The sequence below is a fragment of the Leptosomus discolor genome, chromosome 8 (assembly GCF_034619465.1).
Source record: "Leptosomus discolor isolate bLepDis1 chromosome 8, bLepDis1.hap2, whole genome shotgun sequence".
Classification (NCBI taxonomy): domain Eukaryota; kingdom Metazoa; phylum Chordata; class Aves; order Leptosomiformes; family Leptosomidae; genus Leptosomus; species Leptosomus discolor.
The window spans coordinates 40,744,294-40,764,160 of record NC_141398.1 but is presented as its reverse complement, the minus strand read 5'-3'; the positions used below and the strand labels follow the sequence as shown (position 1 = coordinate 40,764,160).

At 56.6% G+C, this 19,867-nt stretch overlaps 1 protein-coding gene across 1 annotated transcript; it reads right to left on the bottom strand.

The window, feature by feature from the left end:
* Positions 1-712: 712 nt before the first annotated feature.
* Positions 713-19,867, bottom strand: ZNRF1 (zinc and ring finger 1). Its single transcript, XM_086469383.1, has 5 exons — positions 19,426-19,867; positions 2,459-2,554; positions 1,643-1,748; positions 1,450-1,540; positions 713-1,090 (listed from the first exon to the last, which is right to left on the bottom strand). Exons 1-4 carry the CDS (start codon positions 19,865-19,867, stop codon positions 1,483-1,485), a joined length of 702 nt encoding a protein of 233 aa, XP_086325509.1. The 3' UTR covers positions 713-1,090; positions 1,450-1,482.

Below are 19,867 nucleotides of genomic sequence, written 5' to 3'. Positions count from 1 at the left end.
ATAACAGTGAATATTTTATTGAACATTGTTTTAATACCATATCAAAACACCTTGACTAATGAAGGAAGCTCCCCCCAAGCTCTGAACTCTTTAAGTTTTTTCCCCCGTTTTTTTTTAATATATAAATACAGAAAGGTTTCCTGCAGGGGCACGGCCACCGGCAGGGGAGGTCTCACCAACGAAAATGTGCCCGCCGCACCGGGAGGGGAAAGGGATGGGCTGGGGGGGGTGGGGTGGGGTGTCACTGCCATGAAACGACTCCATCTTGGCACCTCTGGCAAAGCCACCACCGTGGCCAGGCATGGCTGGGGGCATCCAGGGAGCCATCAGGGGGCCTTCCCCTGTACCCTCCTCGAAAGGGTTTGACTCCAAGGTGACAGAAAGAAAGGCGGGGGGGGGGGGGGCGATTTTGGCAAGAGGAGCCTGGCGAGTGGACGGTGGGAGGGGGCGGCGGGGATGCTGTGGCTCTCCAGTCTCTGAGTGGTTATAGCTGAGTTAAAGAGTGACCAGTCTGTAAACATCACCGGGGCAGGGAAGCTCAAATCGAAGAACACGCCAGTCAACACGAAGCTTCAGTTGTATTTTTTTTTTTAAACCGGTTTTCTCTTTTTTTTTTTTCTTCTTTTTTTTTTTTCCTTTTTTTTTTTTTTCTCGTTGTAAACACTTGAAATACAGACCCCCGCAGCTCTGCAGGGGGGGGAGCAGTGGCCCCGCTCCCGGCGTGGGGCAGAGTCCCCGTCTCACGTTGCCGGGGCCAGGGTGGAGATCTCCAAAAGGGAGAGAGGAGAAAATTCCCGTTTAGTCAGTGCAAAAAAACCGAGCAGAGCCCCCGGGCGAGTCCAGGTGGGAGGTTGGGGGGTTGCCGGTGAGAAATGCCGTGTGCTCCGTTTGGCCGGCTGTCCCCCCGGCAGCTTTCCCCTTCGTTTTGGGGAGAAAAGCCAAACATCATGGCAGGGTTTCGGCTGAGGGCGTCCCTGGGGCCTCCCTGGTGGGCAGAGCTCTCCTGGTGACCAGCGGCTGTGGAGGGGAGAGCGGGTCGCTCTGCTTTTCTCACACTGTCTTCTCCTCGATGTTTCTTTTTTTTTAAAATCTTTTAAATTAAAAAAAAAAACAAAATAACCAAAAACCCCCATCAAAACCAATAAAAATAATAAAATAAAATTAAAAAAAAATAATTCGCTGTTGTCCCAAGTGGATTCAAGTTTCTGGGTTTTATTTTTGTCTTCTCGAGGAATTTAAAGTCAGCCCAAAACTCCAGGCGGGGCAGGGGGGACAGGGAGAGGAGGTACAGCAGGTATAGCAAGGTGCCCTGCAAAGGCAGAGAGAGATGATCCCAGGTGAGGAGCAGGAGCCACAGCCACTCCATCCCCCCCCATCCTCTCCTCCTGGCCCAGGATTTAAACCCAGCATGGGAAAAACTACATTTGAAGCAGCCCGCCGCAGGCTCACCTTAGAGAGAAGTCAGCAAGCACGCCCGGCGGGTCAATCAGAAGGATGCTCCGGGCAAGATCTGTTCACTTCAAACCATGAGTCTATACAGCTACAGAGAGGAGAGTGTGTCACCACTGTGCTGCTGAGCCTCGGGATGTCCCCCTGCCACCCCCCTTGCTGTGTCCCCTCACTCCCAGTGCCCGCGCAGTACCTTTTGTGATAAATGCAGAGGCAGGGCAGCCTGGCTATCGTGTCCCCCTGCAGCAGCTCCTCCAGGCAGATCACGCACTCGCCGGCATCCTTGGTCAGCACGTCATCTGGGAGGGGAGGCGAGGGCAGGGGTGAGACATGCTCCACTGCAGCGTTCCCTTTCCTGGGATGGAGGGGAGCCCACGGCCACTTCCGTGGAGGCAGCTGGGATGGGGCAGCCCAGCAGCAGCAGCACCGGCAAACACTGGCAGGAGGCTCAGGTGGAAGGAAGCATGGCGTCAGGGGCAGATGGGGCTGGGGCAGCTGCAGCAAACGCACCCCTACCCCTGGCTTCCAAAAAAGCATCACTGAGGAGGGGGTGAGCATCGCTTCTCCAGGAGTGGTCAGGAGAGAGGATGAGAGATGCAGGAGGTTGCAGACCAGTGCTCAGCCCCATAAGACTTGCTGCCAGCGAGGAGGGGAGGAAGGCAACAGCCCTTCAGAGGCGCAGCCCAGGAGGACACATGTCCCCTACCCTAGCCAGGCAGGACACCTGGCCAGGACGGCTCCCTCCAGCACATCACACCGTGGTGACAACACAGGGAGGGGGCTGTGTTACAAAGGGTCCCAAAGGCAAAAGCAGCAGGGTTGAGCCATGCTGGGGGAGCGGAGCAGGGACCATGAGCTACACCGGTCCGCTGGATCACAGCCCTCTTGGCAAGCCCAGCCGAGCTGCTCGCCTGTGCAGCCTGCGGCAAGCGTCTCTCCAGCCTACCCGCAGCCATCCTAAGCTGGCAGGACGCCGTGTCCCCCGCACAGCCTGGCCACCGGCCCTTACCGTTGTAGGAGAGGCGAGGTTTGCTCAGACACATGATAAAGTGCATTTCCATCTCGTCAGAAGCCACAGATTTGGAGCAAATGGGGCACTTGAAACCTGGAAGGAAAGCAGAGAGATAAACCCTTAGTGAGGGGAGCAGGAGAACAGTCCATCCCGCATCCTGGGGAGTCCCTGAGGCCATGGTGGGGCATGGCAGTGGGCAGTCCCTCACCTGCCGCCTGCATGGTGGCACGCACCCCACGCAGCGCCCGCCGGGCACCCGCTCATCCTGTGCTGGCCGCCAGCAGCGCCGGCGTGGGGGACAGCCACCCGACAGGGGATGGCCGCCTGAGCCAGCGTGCCGGTCGTCCCCGTGCCCGCCGCGCAGAGGGCACGGAGAGCGTGCCAAGGCAGCGCACACGTGGCCATCAGCTGCTGCTGGGCCTTAAAGGGCGAGGAGCAGGCCGGGGCATGCAGCACCCTGTGGCTGGCAAGTACAGGGGCATGTCCCCGTGCCAGGACAGTGCTGTCCCTGCTGCCATAGCTCAGCCCCTCACAGCTCAGCCAGAAAAGCTGCAAGGAAGGAGGTTTTTCTGTAGGGCCGTAGCAGAGGACTGGCAGGTGAGCCCAAATTGCTGCTTTCTCCAGCTTTTTGCAGGAGTGAGGTGGGTGCTCGCACCCCCAATGTCTGCCAGCTCCCAGGAGCAAGGGGACCCTGCAGGCTGATGTTCCAGCTTGACTGCGGCCCTGCCTTGTCACCCAGACCTGCCTGGTGACTTGGACTCTTGGATGAAGCTGTCTGGGATGACCAGATCTGATCTGTGTCCTTGCTTGGGCAGAGGATGGGGCCCAGCTGGTGCCAGGGTATCACACCAGTGCCACCACCTGCCTGAGCCATGCTGACCACCATGGCATTGTCCCCAGCGCTGCCAAGAGAGACTGCTCCAAACCCAGGTTTCTAAGCCCCAAACTCCCAGGGAGCAAATCACCAACCAGCCCTGCAGCTCGCCTGCCTGGAACTCCCTGCCCTCCCACTGCAGCCAGCCCAAGGCCTTGCGGTTTGTCACTGTCCAGTGCGGCAGGGCTCAAGCCGACGCAGCCAAACTTGTGCGTGCCACCACCGCCACCATGGGTTTGCACCAGAATATCTAGCAATTCCCTGCCTGCAGAGAGGGAGAGGGTAATTTAAGGACCTGTCTTCTAAAAGCAGATCAGGTTTGACTGCAGTGCTGCTTAAGAGCTTTCTTCATATATATGCAAAGGCTGCTCAGGAAAGAAGAGAAAAGGAACATACACAAATTATCTAAGGATGAATCAGGTTCTTGTTTGCCACCATGTGGACGTGGTGAGGGCACTTTTTTGCTTCTTGGAAAGGAGAAAATGCAGGTGGCTTTAACAGGAGGCTCCTCAGACCTCTGCTGTGCAAACAGCAGGACAACCACATCTGAGCACCCTCTTATTAGCAGTGGTGATAAATACCGATTACTTCCCAGCTCCCCAGATAAATGCCTAGGACAGGGATACTGACTTCTGCCCCTCTGGAGGGTGGTTGTTTCCCAGGAGGGCACAGCAAGGATGAGCGTCATGGATGGTGGGGGGACTGGACCTGCTAAAACAAGGAGCCCTTGAGCCCAGGGGCCCCTCCAGCAGGGTGTCAGGCTGGCCCGCAGCATGCCACCACAGGGACACATCCCTGCCCCAGCCAGGCTGAGGCTTGGAGTATCCGCTGCGACTCCAGCCACATTTGCACCAATCCCCGGCTGAAAGGGCAGCGCCAGCAGCCGGAGCCTTGTGGGCAGCAGCACTGATCTGCCTTCTCCTCCCAGCCTAACTTTACTCCTGACCGATTTATACCTTGTGGCAGCAGTGCCCATTAGCTGAAATAGCTGTGTTTTTTTTTCTCCTCCCAAGTGTTTACCCGCCTGGTGTATTTATAGAGCAGGCTCAGATAGCCTCCCAGCCTGCCTTCTGCAAGACCCAACTAGCCTCCCCTTGCAAGACACCTGCCCTGTCCCCCGGCTCCCCTGGCAGCCCGCCTGCCCCTGTCCCCGGCTGAACTGATCCTGCTTGGACACGGACAGTCTGCCAGCACTGCAGGCACCACTCCCCACCGGGGAAGCTCCGGGGACTGGTTTCCAGCAGCGAGCCCCTGGCGCAGGGCAGCTGCAAAGGGGTCGCTTTGGAAAAGATGTTTTGGCTGCGAACTTGGTGCCAGGGTGAGGCATTTGCAGAGGTTAGGTACCATCCCCTGTGCACTGCATGGGAAGACCTCGTTTTCTCCGGTCCCCCCTTTTTCTGTGCCAATGTGTTATTTTAAACAACTGCCCCAGATCTGCCAGCTCCGGCAGCACCCGAAGGGATCTTACGAGATCAGCAACCGGGGCAAAGGGAGAGGGCCCCGGATGAGAATGCCTGGCCTGTGGCTGCCCAGCAAAGCAGCAGGAGTTGGGGAAAAAGCAGGGCCCTTTGCAGGCTCCGGTAAGCAGCTGTTGCTGTATCTTCAGGCCTCTTTTCTGGCTGGGGGAGCTTTAGTACATTTATAAATAGCCAGCACAAACACCCGTCACGCTCCTTGGTGCTCCCTGGGCAGCTGGCCAGGGGACAGGGACCCCCAGTGCTGCCACAGCACCGTGGCAAGGACGCAGGGATGTTGCACAGACAGAGGGGCCCGGGCTCAAACCCCAGCACGTGCATAGTGTGCTCCAGCCACAGACGCTGGCTGCCGCATGGGCCCAGGGGCTGAGCCAAGCGCCGAAGAACACAGACCTTCCTGGCTCCGCATTTCACAAGATGGAGGCAGGGGGGGAGGAATATAAAATGAAGAAAAAGCAATTGCATAAATTCCTGGGTCTTAGTGGGAGCGAGGAGCCAGCGTGGAAGGGCCCGCAGGGCGGGGGTCCACACTGCACCCCAGCTGTCAGCACAAATACTTGGCATTGCAAGAGCAACTGCTGGCATCTCCCTCCCGGCAGGCACCGGGAGCTGCAGGGGGCCCACCACTAGTGGGAAAGGGGACGCAGAGAAGGGAGTCGGGCTCCTAGCCCCTTCTCCAGGTGACTTTTGGGGGAAGGTGGTGGATGGAAAACCACTGAAGCCAGAGGACAGGCAGCGCCCAACAGTGGCAGGCGTCGAGCCCAGCGCCTCAGAGCACCCCTCCATGGTTCAGGCAGGTGCTGGGGCCCGGATCCGGTCCCGCAGATGAAAGGGCTGCTCCCCACATGGCCAGCCCCCTCCGGGCCATGGTATTTTCCACGTTCCCTGAAATCCCCGTTAATTTATCCTGCCTAAGCTGCCAGCCGAAGCGATGCAGGAGATTACATTTTGACAGCTGCTCATGGAAAATTCAGCTCCCTCCCTCCTCCTCCTCCTCGAGCCCTTTCCACCCTCCTCCCACATGCCTAAAAAAAAATGAAAGCGTGGAAAGGCCCAGCTATTCCTCCTCGCCTGGGCCTCCCACACACATGGGGAGGCTCAGACGATGCTCTGGGGAAAGGCCATGGACCCTTCCACCCTCCCAAGGTACCAGGGGCAGCTGGTGATGCTCCTGCCTGTGGCACATTAAACCTGAAGCTGGCACTGTGAGCGCAGGCAGAGATGTGCAGGCAGGCACCAACTCTCACCAGGAGCAACCGAGGAAGAGGAGGGTGTTGCAGGAAGCAGGCTGGCCCAGAAAGGCAGGTTTGGATCCAGACCTGGACTCTTGTATCCTGCAGGGGACTTTGTAAAAACCAAGGGCTTTCCAGGGCTGTGAGACACATGTTGGCAGGTGATCTCATCTCTCCGATGGCTTGGTCTAGAAACCAGGTGCATGCAGTCCTGGTACTCTCTGGGGGCTACTGCCCTCTGAGTATTTTTAGGAAGGTTACATGGTTAAATTTAGAGAGCTGGGCAAAGGAGAGCTGGGGACCTCTGAAAACCTCCAGCACGTCCTATGCAAGCTGAAAAAGCCCCTTGGTTAACCCTCACAGTGCCAAAAGCACCGCCACACAGGCTGCTGGGCCAGCTTTGGTGGTCGCAGGAGGATCAAGGCACATTTCCAGCCCATCTGTAATCACGGCCTCAAACACAGCCATGGCCATACCCATTAGGTATTCATTCTGAAGCTGGGATAGGAAACTCGCATTACTTGTGTCTATGAGTGATGTTCACAGCAAACTGAGTGGGGCTTGGGGAAACCACCGAGCACTACCACAGGGTCAACCACACCATGTCCTGGGTGTGGAAACAGCTGCTCCCCTTGACGATGGGCAAAATGGCACCCATGGGAGCTGCAACTCTGTCCTTGACCTCAGGGAAAGGCACGTACCACATCTGCATTCACTCACCAAATTGTCTGCTAGCTCGGTGTGCCTCCACACATATCACTTAAAGGCTACAGTGCCACCAGGAGTCGCGGCATCGCCCTAGCGGTAGGAGACCCCAGCTCTGTTGCTAGCAGACAGAGAGGGAGCAGCAGCTTCACTGCTATGTGGCAGCTCCAGTGATGGGAGGAAGACGCTGGTGGGGGATGACATCCCCTGAAGGCAGAGGGAAGCAGCAGCCCAGGCACAAGCAAGCAGGTGCAACCCCCAGCAACCCACCCCACACAGAGTAGCGTTCACTAAAGGGACCCCTGGCTGCCCAGGACCCCAATAAACCAGGAGCCCTGCATGTGGGAGCAGCTACACAAACTCCCCAAAACGCACCCACCCCAAGAGGGGTCCCTCGCTCAGTGCGCAGCCACCCCACGGGACACTGAGCACCAGGGAGCTCAGGGGTAAGCCCCAGACCGCCTCATGTGCATGGAAGATCTGGAAACCCCAGCTGCACAGCCCATCTCTGTGTCTCCAGAGAGCATCGTGGGCCCTTGGCCAAGGGAGCTGGCTTACACCAGGTAAGGATGTGTTCAAGCATGAGATAAAGGCAGGGAATTTTGGTCCATGCACACAGCTGAGTCCTGGTGCCTCCTTCCTGCTGAGCAAACCCTGAGCATCCCACCTCCTCCCACAGCTTCCCCGGCATCACCAGCTGAACTGGCACCAGGTGGAAGCTGGAAGATATGGATCACCTTTAAAAAAACCCATGCTGGTGATCGAAGAGGAGGGAAAGACTGGAGCCCAGTCAGTCAATCTGAAGCAGAAGCACATGGAACTGGGTGAGGCAAAGGGACTCCAAGTCCTCCCCTCCCCTTACCCCTTGTGGGCTTCAGCGCAGCCCCAGGAGGGAAGGGATCACAGAGGAGTTGTCATCCTCACCAGCCAAGTGAAGGAAACCTGCAGAGCCAAGATACTCAGACCTGACATCTCCTGGAAAATAAATTCCCTACTGGCTTAAAGCAGCCTCATTTTTTGAAAGCAACGGTCACAGGACAGCACATTGGAGATGGCATGTGGGGTGCACAGAGCACATCTCTGGGTACCGCAGGGACCTGCTAGCCGAGGACCTCCACGGGTGTCCTCTGCCAAGAGCATCACCCACTGGGGAAGTGACGTTCTACCAGCCTCTGAGCAATGCAGCGGGTGATGCCACCTCCCACCTGGGTCAGGAGGCAGCTTGACCACCAAGTACCACGCTTCCTCTGCCAGCGAAGCGCTTGCTTTGAGCGCGTGGAGGCCAAGGTGCCCAGGAGGACCAAGTCCGAACACACTTCCCCTTGCAGAAGGAAACAGCATCAGCTGCACGGGCAGATGCAGGAGCCGGAGCCCAACACACCCCTGCTGCCTGCTGCCCCAGCAGGATACAAGGTGCCGGGTGAATGCCGCGACTGTGCTCAGCTATTGTGCAGCACAAGGGGTGACACGAGCAGGGACACGTAGGCAGGAAGGAGTAAAGCACTTAAGCAGCCTCATTTGCCAGCTCCAAAAAAGTGCCATACGAGCATCCTTCCTCTTGATTCAAGGCTGCAGGGAGATGGGGAGAGCATAAAGGACGGGTCCAGGGTGGGAACAAGACATCCCAGCTTCCTGGGGGCGGAAGGGAGGCAAGGCTTGGGGACACCAGCAGGCCAGCCCCAGACGATGACCCAGGCAGCAGGGATGTGGCTGGGCCAGGACATCCCTGGATGGCAGTGCCTGGAGAGAAACGTAATGGTGCAGGCTGCTGACTCAGCAAAGGGACGGTCCTGCTCCATCCCAATCCCATTCCACCATTTCCTTGATGATCAAGTCAGTTTGTCTGGCTGAGCTGGGAGAACGTAAACTCCTGTAATGTGAAGCAGCAGCCCCACAAGAAGCCACTCCTGTGCAACGTCTAAGAAAAGCTGTCCCTGGTTCACGCTGGCTCCTGGCAAAGCCCCGACTACAGGTATTTGCTGTCAGGCCAACCACATGCCAGCCAAGGGTGGCAGGGATGTGCCATGGACCACAAAGCTGGCCAAGGCCACCACTGCTGTAACACTCAAGGTATTGCGTTTTGGAGATGCCTCTGCCCACTCCCACCTGACTCAAAGCCATGAAGAGGAGATGCAGCAGCAAGGAAAAGGCATCGGTGCTTCAGGTGGGATGTGGAGAAGGTACTGCATCCTAGGGATGCAGGACACGGAGCAGAGGGGCTGGGCGGCATCACAGCAGCTGAGGGCTGGCTTGCTGCAAGCCAGGAGGCGAAGATATTTTTTTTTTAGCCAGCTGGTTTCTTATGGGGGTGGTGGGGGAGGACGGGAAGAAGCAGAACAGATTTCAATACCAGGTCTGAGGAAAGCCGGAGAGTTGGGAAAGGGCAGGAGACATGAGAGAGGGAGCCCCACAAGGACATTTGCGCCGGAGCACCCAAAGCCTCAGCAGACAGACATACCAAAGCCCTACAAGACACCTCCAGCATGGCCTGCAGACATCAAGAAGCGGGAGGAGAAAAAGGCCAGGCTATACAGCTGCAGGACATCTAGAGCCACCCTCCTGGGACACACATCCTCAGAGAAGATGTGCAAACAACCTCTGCACCCCAAGCACCCTCCCTGCCTGTTGCTGTTTGAGTATTGCCCCTTTCACAGCTACAATTGCAAATTTTGAACAAAAGTACCTATGCTACAGGTAGAGAGCATGTCCCTCCTATAGCTGAGGCTATGCTGCAGGATCAGTTCCCCCAGACCTGGATGACAAAGGCAACCTCCTGGGCTCACCCTGCCTTCCAGCTAGTCTTAGTTCACTGCAGAAACACTCCCCAGCTGCTGGGTACAGGCTTCATAAGGAAGAGTGTGTAGTCCAAAGCTAATTTTAGCATCCTGGGGAACAGCAAAGGTAAGCAGAGAGGTCCTGAGTGACAGCCCAGCAAAGGCATTAATACCTTAGACTCCTGCCATTGGTCTGCAGGGCTTGAATCTACTGAGTTATAAGCTCATTCAGGGCTCTTGCTAGTCACAAAACCGGCCTGGAGCCATCTCATTGCGCAGAAGACCTGCAGGGATGCCCCGACACTGCCTCCCCATCTCTCAAGGGATGCTTGGGGTTTCAGATTCACTGCCTGGAGAGGGATCCTGCAGGCACACCTGGGAATTTCTGAACTGTTTGCCTGCACACCTGCTATTTTCCTCCCAAATATTTCTTGTGTGAAGGAGGAAGCCCAACTGCAAGCCCTGCTGCAGGCAGCAATCACCCACAAGATGCACAACAGTGCAATGGGGGGGTCCCTGGTGCCGAAAAGGAGTGTAGAAGATCCCCCGACAGCACAATGGGACACAGTGACTTGGAAACTGGAGCAGGAAGGGAAAAAGTCGGACGTTTGTACTTGGCAGAGGCTGGGAGGGAGCAGCAAGGCAACGTCACGCGGGGACTGGCAGGGTGAGTCACTTCTGACTAAGCCATCCGTTCAGGAGGCACCCACGGAGTCCCCGCTGCTGGGATCCAGCCACTGCTGAGCTGCCAGAGGAACTCCCGCTTTCAGAAAGCCTGACCTGAGCCACTCCCAAATGCAACTGGATCCGACCCGGTGGGGTGAAGCAGCAGTTCCCTGGCTGCCTCCCTCCTGACCCCTGGGGTTTTCCAAAGCAGAGAACTCATGCCTTGATGCTGCTGAGGCTCTGTCACACCTCAGCTGATCTCACTGGGAGGATGAAGGGACACTCGAGACACATGATGACATGCCCTGGCTTTGTGATGCTGGCAGAGGGAGCAGAGCTTAGCATTGATCTCACCCACGTACCTGCTCCTGCTGAGAAGCAATCCCATCCGGCCCCTGGGACGCCTCCTCCCTGGGGAATCCCATGGCAGGAGTTACTAGGGGTGTGAGACCCCCAGCCCCTCGGGTGCATGGGAAGGATGCTTGTTAGGGTAGAGAAAGAGCAATTTGTATGTAGCGGGCAGCAACCAGAGAACGAAAGGCACACACAGCTACACCCACAGGCAATGCATGGCTGTGAAATGCTTACAGCAAATTAACACTGGTTGTTTCTGCAGGGAAAAAAAGACAATGTTGGAAAAAAATCCTAGGGAGGAGCACACTGCAGAGCAAGCCCTAACCTCACCTGCCCCCAGCTCCTCGTGCGGTAGGAAGAAATGCATGGCAGAGAGCATCTCCCTGTTCCTCAGGAGCATCTGCAACTGCTGAGGGATGCCGGGTGAATGCCCCAGGCTACCAGGACCTCAGGAAGGGAAAAAGTGGGGTGCAGACCTGCAGGATGGTCACACACCTCTGCTGTGCATGGTGCAGGAGGGGAGGGATGCTCGACAGCACCCAGCTGCCCGGCCAGGCAGCATGAGCTCCCCTTCTCAGGCTAGAGGCTGGGGATTTGGGAGATATCCCTGTGCCAGGGATGGGGCCACACCGCATGACTTGCTCTCGCGGCTCTGCCCTGTGTGCCCCCTGGCTGCCTTTGCAGCATGGAGGTGGCTGGCAGACAGAGCTGGCTTTCTGCAGCTCCGGGAGCCAAAGCTTGAAACACAAAGCATGACATCTCGGAAGAACAAACCCCTCGGTGAGCGGCAGGGTCTGCCCACAGTGGATCCTGCTAGCCGTGGCAGGAGGGGCTGCACACTGTGCCACAGGCAGAAACAACCCTGCCTGGCTGTCCCACCTTCTCTGCACCTGCCTCCCCTTCACTTCAATACGCGCCACCCTCGAACACGGGAAGGGCCAAGCTGTCCCGCAGCCAGCGGCCACAGGGAGTGGGAGGGAGATAGTGGGGCTGCAGGTGACAAAAATCCAGCTGCGGGATTTCAAGCTTTCTCTTCCCCAGGAGAAATGAAAAACACCACGGCAACCAGAGGAGCACAGCGCACCCCCACTTCCACAGCTGGGCAGGGTGTTGGGAAGCAGAGCTCCTCCGTGAAACACTCACCCAGGACTGGCTGCAGGGTGCTGTCTGCTTTGTACCTGTCTACAGCCAGCAAAAAGAAATCAAAGGCATCTACAACCACCCTCGGAAAGGTAAGGTCCAGGCAAATAGCAGACTTTAGCATTGCAACAAATAAGCAGATGGACAATAGCTTCAAAACAGCAACATCTGGGTGGGGATAACCCAAAATGCCAAGGCAGCTCAGGCAGGGTGCTCAGCCCCACCCCGTCCCACTCAGCACCAGCTTAACAGATGGCTGGCCCCAAAACTGACCTCCACCCATATTGACTCGACGTCCCTGCAGAAGGTAATTTGGCTACAGCCAAGCCCCTGCCCATTTTCCCCAGCTACAAATGTACAGGCCTTGGATGGATGGATGGATTGAAGAGCAGATCTAATTCCCTTGCAGCACTTCTGACAAAACACAGCTCCATCGCCTTGCAGGGAGAGCTCTCAAATGAGTTATTGCAATTACCCCAGCCGCAGGAGAAACTGCAGGTTTCCCCTCAATGGCGACAAAGACTTCTCCAAAAAACATTCCTCAAAATGCCCACTGCACCAAGCTGTAATGCAATCGTCTGGGATGTGAAGAACAGAGCCCTCGACATTACCCTCGAGCTGCTGAGCTGTGATCGGAGAAACACACAGCCATAGCAAAAGCCAAGGGGAGAACGAAGCCAGCTGCCTTTCAAGGCAGCAACAGGCAAAGAGGCACAGAGGATGTGGGAACTCCTTAACGCCAGCAGCCCCGTCCTGAGAGGACATAAAATGCAGGGCAGGGATGCGGGACAGGGGAATCATCGCTTCGTTCTCCTGCCTGACTGCTGCTTTCCTTCTCTTGCATTGCAGGCAGCTGGCCTCTAAAAATACCCGCTGTTGTCACGCCGTCCTGCCTGCTAGGGCCAGGAAACAGCTCTGAGCGGCTTTCAGTTCAATTCTTCATCTGTGCTGTTGTGCTTCCCTCACCAGGTCCTGTTCCAGCCCCATTTCTGTGCCTGGTAGGTGACAAGTCTCTCAGGAATCGTGGCCATAGCCTGACACAGCCTCAGTGAGCCAAGGGTGCTCACTGGGAATATACAGCCCCGGGAAATTTCTGTTAGCATTGCTAAAACCAGCAAAAGGGTAAATATTTCCACTGCATCTCTCTGCTCCTCTACAAAGCACCACAAGACCATTGCACAAGGTCTTGTTTCCACACCACTGATGGGAGGCCCACAGCTGCACAAGCATGCATGAGTGCAGAGAGCCAGGAATTTCCCAAGCTAATTCAGCCCAAGCCCTCCCAAGCAGCACAACACCGCAGCTCTCCCAGGGACCGACCTGCTGCTGACACTGGCCGGCGCAGCTCAGCGCTGTGGGGAAGGAGGGGAGAAAAGAGTCAGCTCCACCTTGGAGGTACACTGCAGCCTCTCCAAAAGCAAGGCACCATCCCCACTGGCAAAACTAAACATGTCCAGCTGCCCTTAGACTCACCACTGGGGCCCGGGGAAGGATGATGCCAGTGCTGAGCGATGCATCTGCTCGAGCTCAGCTGGCCGCATGCAGCACAAACCTGGCAGCGTGCAGGCACAGGGACCACCAATGGACTGAGCTCCATGCTGGCAGCACAGAGACCAGCCGGGAGGACCTGCCTGCTGGCTCCCCAGCTCTCCCCACTGCCCTCCTTAAACTCCAGGCTGTGTGGGACCTGCAGCACGCTGGAAAGCTAAACCATACCAAGAGAAAAGCAGGCCCTGAACCCTGCCGCAGGCACTTGCCTCCCCTGGCCGCAGCCTGACAGGGCAGGAAACCTGCCGGCAGCTGGGCTCTGCCCACGGAAACGCTGAGCAGGGGCACGAGAAGAGGCCCAGGCCAGCAGAGCTTCCTGCAGCTGCACCTCCCAATGGCTTCCCACCAGAAAGCACTGAGCAAAGGCATTTGGCCAAGGAACAGTGGGAGAATCCCTGGGGGAGCCCCAAGGCCCCAGTGGGTTCACCTGCATTTGAAATCTGCCCAGTGGGACCAGTGCAGACAAGATATCTAAGGCCCAACTTCAAATACTCCTGCTCTACCTGAAATCAAATCAGTCTGCCTCTACAGAGAGAGGCTTGCTGTACCCCAATGCACAGCCACGCCAGAGCACGCAGGTAAAACACTCTGCAACAGGACCCGCTGCTTTACAGCATCACTCAGATGCTAGTGTAAATCACTCACAAGCCCTTATGATTTCAATTTTCAAAAGAACCGGGAGAAAGCCAGGTCACATTTACTCAAACACAAGTATCTGACACATCTAGGGTTTCGGCGTACCAGCATCAGAGGCAACGATACATGCCTCGTGGTTGCCCACCAGCTGGCCAGAGTGCCATGGGACTAGTTCCCGCAGAGGGAATTCATTCAAAGAGCTCTTTGCTGACTGTCTGATTTGTCACACAGGAGATTACATCGGAGGAAAAAAAGCTTTTCTTCCCCCGCCCCCCCACCCAAAGTGGGTTTTTCTCCCTCCCTGTGTTTCTCTCGAAATTAATTTTCGGCATTTAGCAGCATTTTCCCATGACTCTCCACGGCTCCCTTGGCCGGGTGCCAGCCCTGGTACCACTCCTCCACCAAAGATGTCTGCATCTGATTGATCCTCCGGCCAGTGAGAGAGAGAGAGAGAGAGAGGAGAGGAGCCCTAATAGTACATTAATAAATAAGAGAAGCCTTTACAGTTATTCCAGTCACTGGAACAAACATCTCAGTAAAACAAACCAGCATGGGATGAACTTACGTCACGGGCCGGGAACACAATCCTGGCTGGGAAGTGGGTCAGCCCAGGGAGCACGAGAGCATCATTCTCAGCATCTTTGGAAGCGTACATGTGCGGAGGGGGGATGCACAGAGGGGGGAAAGGGTGCCCAGCTCCCCTGCAATGATTCACGCACCGTTTTAGAGAGGAGTGAGCCCAGCCAAGCCAGTTAGCACACACAGCAATCGGTGCCTTGGCCCCAGGCAAGGCGGCTGAGAGATTTCGGAGGGCACCAGAGTGGCAAGGCAGCACAGCGACAGCCTGCGCTAGCTCTTGCTGCGGAGACTGAAGATAACTGCCGCCGGCTTCTCACGCATAACGCCAACGTTGACACACTTAAACTTCATCTCTAGGCTGCGGGTCTGGTATGCATTAAAGCTGCCTTTGAGTCTCCTATCTTCTGGTACTCGGTGCCTCGTGCTTCCAAGGTAGCTGCTGCCTCTTCCCCCAGCCCCAGGCACATGCTGCCCTGCAGCTGGTTCAGAAAAGGCAGAAGTGGAAGAGCAACCCCTCTGGATCCAGGCAGTTCAACAGCTGAGTATCTCCAGCCTGGGGAGTCATCGGGACCATTCCTGTACCACTTCCCAAACAATACGCAGGTCTGGCAATGCCACAGGTGCCTGACCTGGCTGCCAGGCAGTCACCAGCACCAAACCCACAAAAAGATGGTTTGAGGACAGTCTCCTTTGGAAATTTCCACTGGCAAAAATAGATTCACAATGGCAGGTTCCTGCAGACCTTGGAGCACCCTTCCCCTAGCCCCTGTAAGCAGGGAGGGAAGCACATATGATGTCTGCATGTTGAGAAGCTTGTGGCAGGAAAGTCAGGGCTGAAGGTGGACTCTCTCCAGCAGCTCACTGACTAGCCAGCTAGAATTAAGCCTTCTGGTTTTGGTGGGGAGACTGCCATGCCAGGACTAGCTCAGGAGTGAGGATTGCCAAGTAGCAGCGAGAAAAAGCTCAAGACTCAAAGCTGTCAGAGCACAGCAAGGGTACACCATAGACATGCCTCTTCCCAGCTAGGCAGAGACCCAAAGCAGGTATTCACATGCACCTCCAGCTCATCCTCCAAGCGGTCCCTGTTTCACATCCCTTACTCCAGAGCCAGATTAAAGAGCACTTCCAGCTTGGTTCACTCTCTAGCCCTGCCTGGGAAAGGACCTAGCCTAGCCATCTGTGTGCTGGACACCTAAGCTGGGCCCTCCTGCTCTGGGCAAGGTGCTGCTGAGAACACAGCAGCTCACTCAGTAAAGGAGACCTCCCAGCCTTGCTGCTGTCAGCATCCAGGACAAACAGCTTGTTTTGTCGGTGCACAGAAAGCCTGTGACATTCCCAATGGCACCGCACAGAAGGATGAGCTAGGCATTTCCTTGGGCTAGCCAGTAGACAAGGAGATATGGATTTACTGGGGCCTCAAACACTCAAGGGCTTTGGGTGATGAGGGGGATTTCCAGATAAACTTTAAGCTACTTACAGCCTCTGCAAACTCCCCAAGATCCTCTGATGAAAATGAACAACATGAGCAATACTAAGAGAACCACACAAAGCTGGAGACATGCAGTATTAAACCACACATCTCCTTTTTCTCTCTTCTTCCCGCTAGCCTTGGCTTTGCTGAGAAGTCCTAATGGTCATGAAGCTACAGCAACAGGGTCAAGTGCTACAAGCAAACTCCAAAGTTGCAAAACATGTTTTGTCATCTTCTACCCGTGTAGGTCAGGAAGCGGATCTCAGAAATCCTGGGCAGACAGGGAAATTCCAGAGCGGTTGCAGGTGGAGCTGGAGCAGTGACGTTGCTCACGTGGATGGCAGACGCGCCTTGGAAAATCCTGTCAGGAAACGGGATTCACTTACCCAGGGAGATGCTGTCCCCTTAGAGGGAGGGACAAGCTCCACCACAAAGGTCAGAGCCCCCTCACCCATTTGAAAGCTGCATTTAGGCTTTGCTGTTCATAAGAGCAGCAGCTTTCCTCCCCTGGCCCTGGAAGGGCTAGAGGCCATCAGTACATAACCGCTCCTGCCGTCCCTGCACCCCAGCAGCCATGGCAGAGCCTGGAGGAATTCAGCAGTGGGCTCTTCTTGCCAACTGTCATGATGCACAGCACCCTACAGTGATGCTGCAGCATATGCTGGCCCTGGGGACCACTTCACAACCGCCCTCTGCACAGGCTTCCTAGTGCAGCTCTCCTCTCTCCGTCCCTGGGCACACCTGGCTCTTCTGCAAGCCTTTGACTGCAGAGAGGGGAAGGAGTGACACCAGCGAGGGCAAAGAGAGCTCAGCCCACCCCAGCTCACTCCTTGGGGTCCCTGCTGATGGGCCAGATGAGCCATGAAGCAGCCAGAGAGGTGCACAAGATCAGCATGGCAGATAAAGGGAGTGGCGAGGCACCAAGCCTGTCTGCATGCTCCCGTTATCGCAGATGTGCCGCCACAATGACAGCACCTTATCACCAGCATTAAGCCAGGGCTCCTTGCTGTCCCACTGAGGTCCCCACAGAGCCCAGGCTGCACTTTGAGGCTCCCAGCTCTTCCCCCAAACCCAAGTACTCCTGGAAGAGCAAGCCTATGAACACAACTCTCCCTATGTGCCGAGATCAGTACCATCCAGGTCTCCAGCCTGTGCAGAGGCAGGAGGAGAGAGCAGGCAGGGCAAGGATCCACTCTGCAGACCTGTTACCCACAGAGTTTGGGGGGCTCCTCTCCTTGCAGCAGTACAGCAACTCAGGCAGATCCCTGAGACCCCCAGGCACACATGCTCCTGAGTGGGTTGGGTGCGTTCGCAGGTCCTTTCATCCCCACCCTCAAGTCATCCTTCCAAAAGAGCAGGGACAGTCATGCGCAACAATGTCAAAGCTCCTCTCCATTTACCGGAACGCTGCTGCTTCAGCACTTTCCAGTAGCTAGTGGAGTGGCTCAGTGCTGCAAGAGGAGCGGGTCGATGGGGAGGCAGGGGGGGGAAGAAGCGAGTAGCTCCTGACTGCCCTGCTGTAGGTTAACCAGCTGCAATGGGAGATTAGCAGGAGTTTTATCAGTCTTGAAGTGGCTTACTTCCCCTTCCCCTTGGTCTCTAAGTCCTCCATTAACCTCTTACACTAAGAGGAAGAACACAAAAGTTTAATGAGCTCTGACAAGTTTTCAGAACAGTTTTTAAGCATCCCCTGCTCCTTTTGCTATTAATTAGCGATGAGGAACAACCACCACCGGGAGAGGCTTTGGCACGGACTGAACAGCTCGCTGCTGCCCGCGCATGCTTCGGCACAGCTCAAATGTTCTCAGAGGGCCCCAAAAGAGGCACCAGAGAAACCCAGTTCTTGCAGCACTTCCCACAGCTTGTGCTGCAATCTTCCAAGGGCATCGGCTTTAACTTACCAGCATCGCACTAACTCGCTCGAGCAGCCAGAAAAAGCTTACTCCATTTTGCACCTGGTTTATTTTTATGAACAGTTTTTTGCCTCTCAGTGCAGCAGTTTGAGAACGATCATTTAGTGCAACTGATATTCTCTGACTGACCAGCTCTACGTACAGATTAGCTACAGGGTGTTTCTGTAACAAAACCCTCCTCGCTCCAGCACCAAACACAGCAGAAGGCCCTGTGGCACCCATTTGCTTGCAGAATACCTGGAAGGATGCCGCACCTTCCTTTCCTTCTGTGTTTAAAAAACAGAGCAGCGGCACAGTCTGCGCGAGGTCACAGAGTAAGAAAGTTTGCCGAAGCGCTCGGTCTCAGCTCCAGCGCCACATGCCAGCCATCCGTCTCCATCTGCCAGGAAAGATTGCAAGTGCATGGCCTACCCAGATCAATAGGAACGGGGCCCGGGGCGCTCTGCCACTGAGGACGCAATGCAAGACATCCAGCTTTGATCTAACTGAGAAGAGCAGCCCTTGGAAACTGGGTAAAAGGGAAAAATCCCAACATGGAAGCAGGAAAATGGGCCCCATGAGCCTCGTTTTGCACTTTGTTCTTGTCCACTGTTTCAGTTTCAAGCCTTCCTAAAAATGAGGCATTGTCCCAAGGCAGATTATGAAATTCCCAGACCACGTCATGCAAGGAGAACGCTTACAGCGTTTGCAAGGGGGCTGGGTGGGAGAGAAAACCCAGACTATTCCAGGAAACACAAGAAGACATCCCTGAAATGACTTCCCCTCTAGCCAGGAGGGGAAGGGAGGACCTCCCACCTCACTCCCTGCACCCAGCCAAAACTAGGTCAGTGACACAGCTCGCAGCCAGAGCTCCTCTCCAGACACCAGGATGCACTGAAAGGTCCAACCAGGAGGGTGAGGATGGGGGCAACTTTGCCTCCTCCCTTAGCCCTACACATTTCCTGCAAGAGATCCCAGCCTTGTTGAAGAGGCAGGCAGCTCCTCCTCTGCTTCCTCCCCAGCACCACAATGGTGCCAGTTGGCTTGAAAGAGAAAACCCACTTTGGCCTCTCCCTGGCCCTTTATCAGACAAAACAAAGGAAAAAAATTCCCACACCTTACTTTCAAAGGCTTCCTCTCCCCCTTTCCCAGTTTCTAAGGCATGGGAATGGCTATACCTGACCAGCACCCCCCAAACACCTTCCAAAGAGGCATGAGGAGCCCCTTCAAAACCAAGGGCTTGACCTACAGCACTCTCAGCCCACTTTCCTCCAGGTCCAAAGGGGAGGGTGCCACATCTACTGCTTTGCATCCCAGAGCCAAAACACCTCCCTCCTAGCAAGCCTCCTCCCCAGCCCCTTCCTCCCTTGACCTTGACACAGATGCCAGCCCCGGTGCTCACCCACCCTGTCCATGCCGGGGAGGGGATGGAAGGGGTTCTTCCTTCAGGCTTGGCACGACAGAGCTTGACCAGCCGGCCAAGTGGGGACAGCCCGCCCCAGCCCCCCCTTCCCAGCACTCCCTTGCCGGGTGAACTGTGCGCACCGCCGCCCCCGGGCCCGGGTACCCACCGAGGGAAGGGGAAGCCGGGGGAAGGCTCCGGGGAGCCGGCACTCACCGCTGTGCGAGCTGAACCACCGCGGTGCGATGTGGAGGGGCAGCGCGTCGGCCAGCGAGGCCCTGGCGCCCAGGTACAGCATCCCGTCTCTATGGTGACCGCCTCCCGTCTCCTGGTAACCGTTGCCATGGGCGTACGTGGAGTCGGAGCCTGGACCGCCGCCGCCGCCCGGGGCCCGTTCGGCCTCCCCCGCCGCCCGCGCCGCCGCCGCGTACAGCCCGAAGGGGACGGCGCCGGCCGCCGCGGGGTCCATACCCATACCGGCCACCGAGCTGACGGAGCGGCTGCGCAGCCCCATGGCGCCTCCGCCGCCGCCCGCCCGGTAATGGCCGAAGGGGGGCGGCCCCCCACCTCCTCCCGGCGGCGGCACGGCGCTGTCATCCGTCGACACCCCCGGGAAGGGGCCCCGCGAACGGGTCGCCGTGCTCTGCTTTCCCCCCAT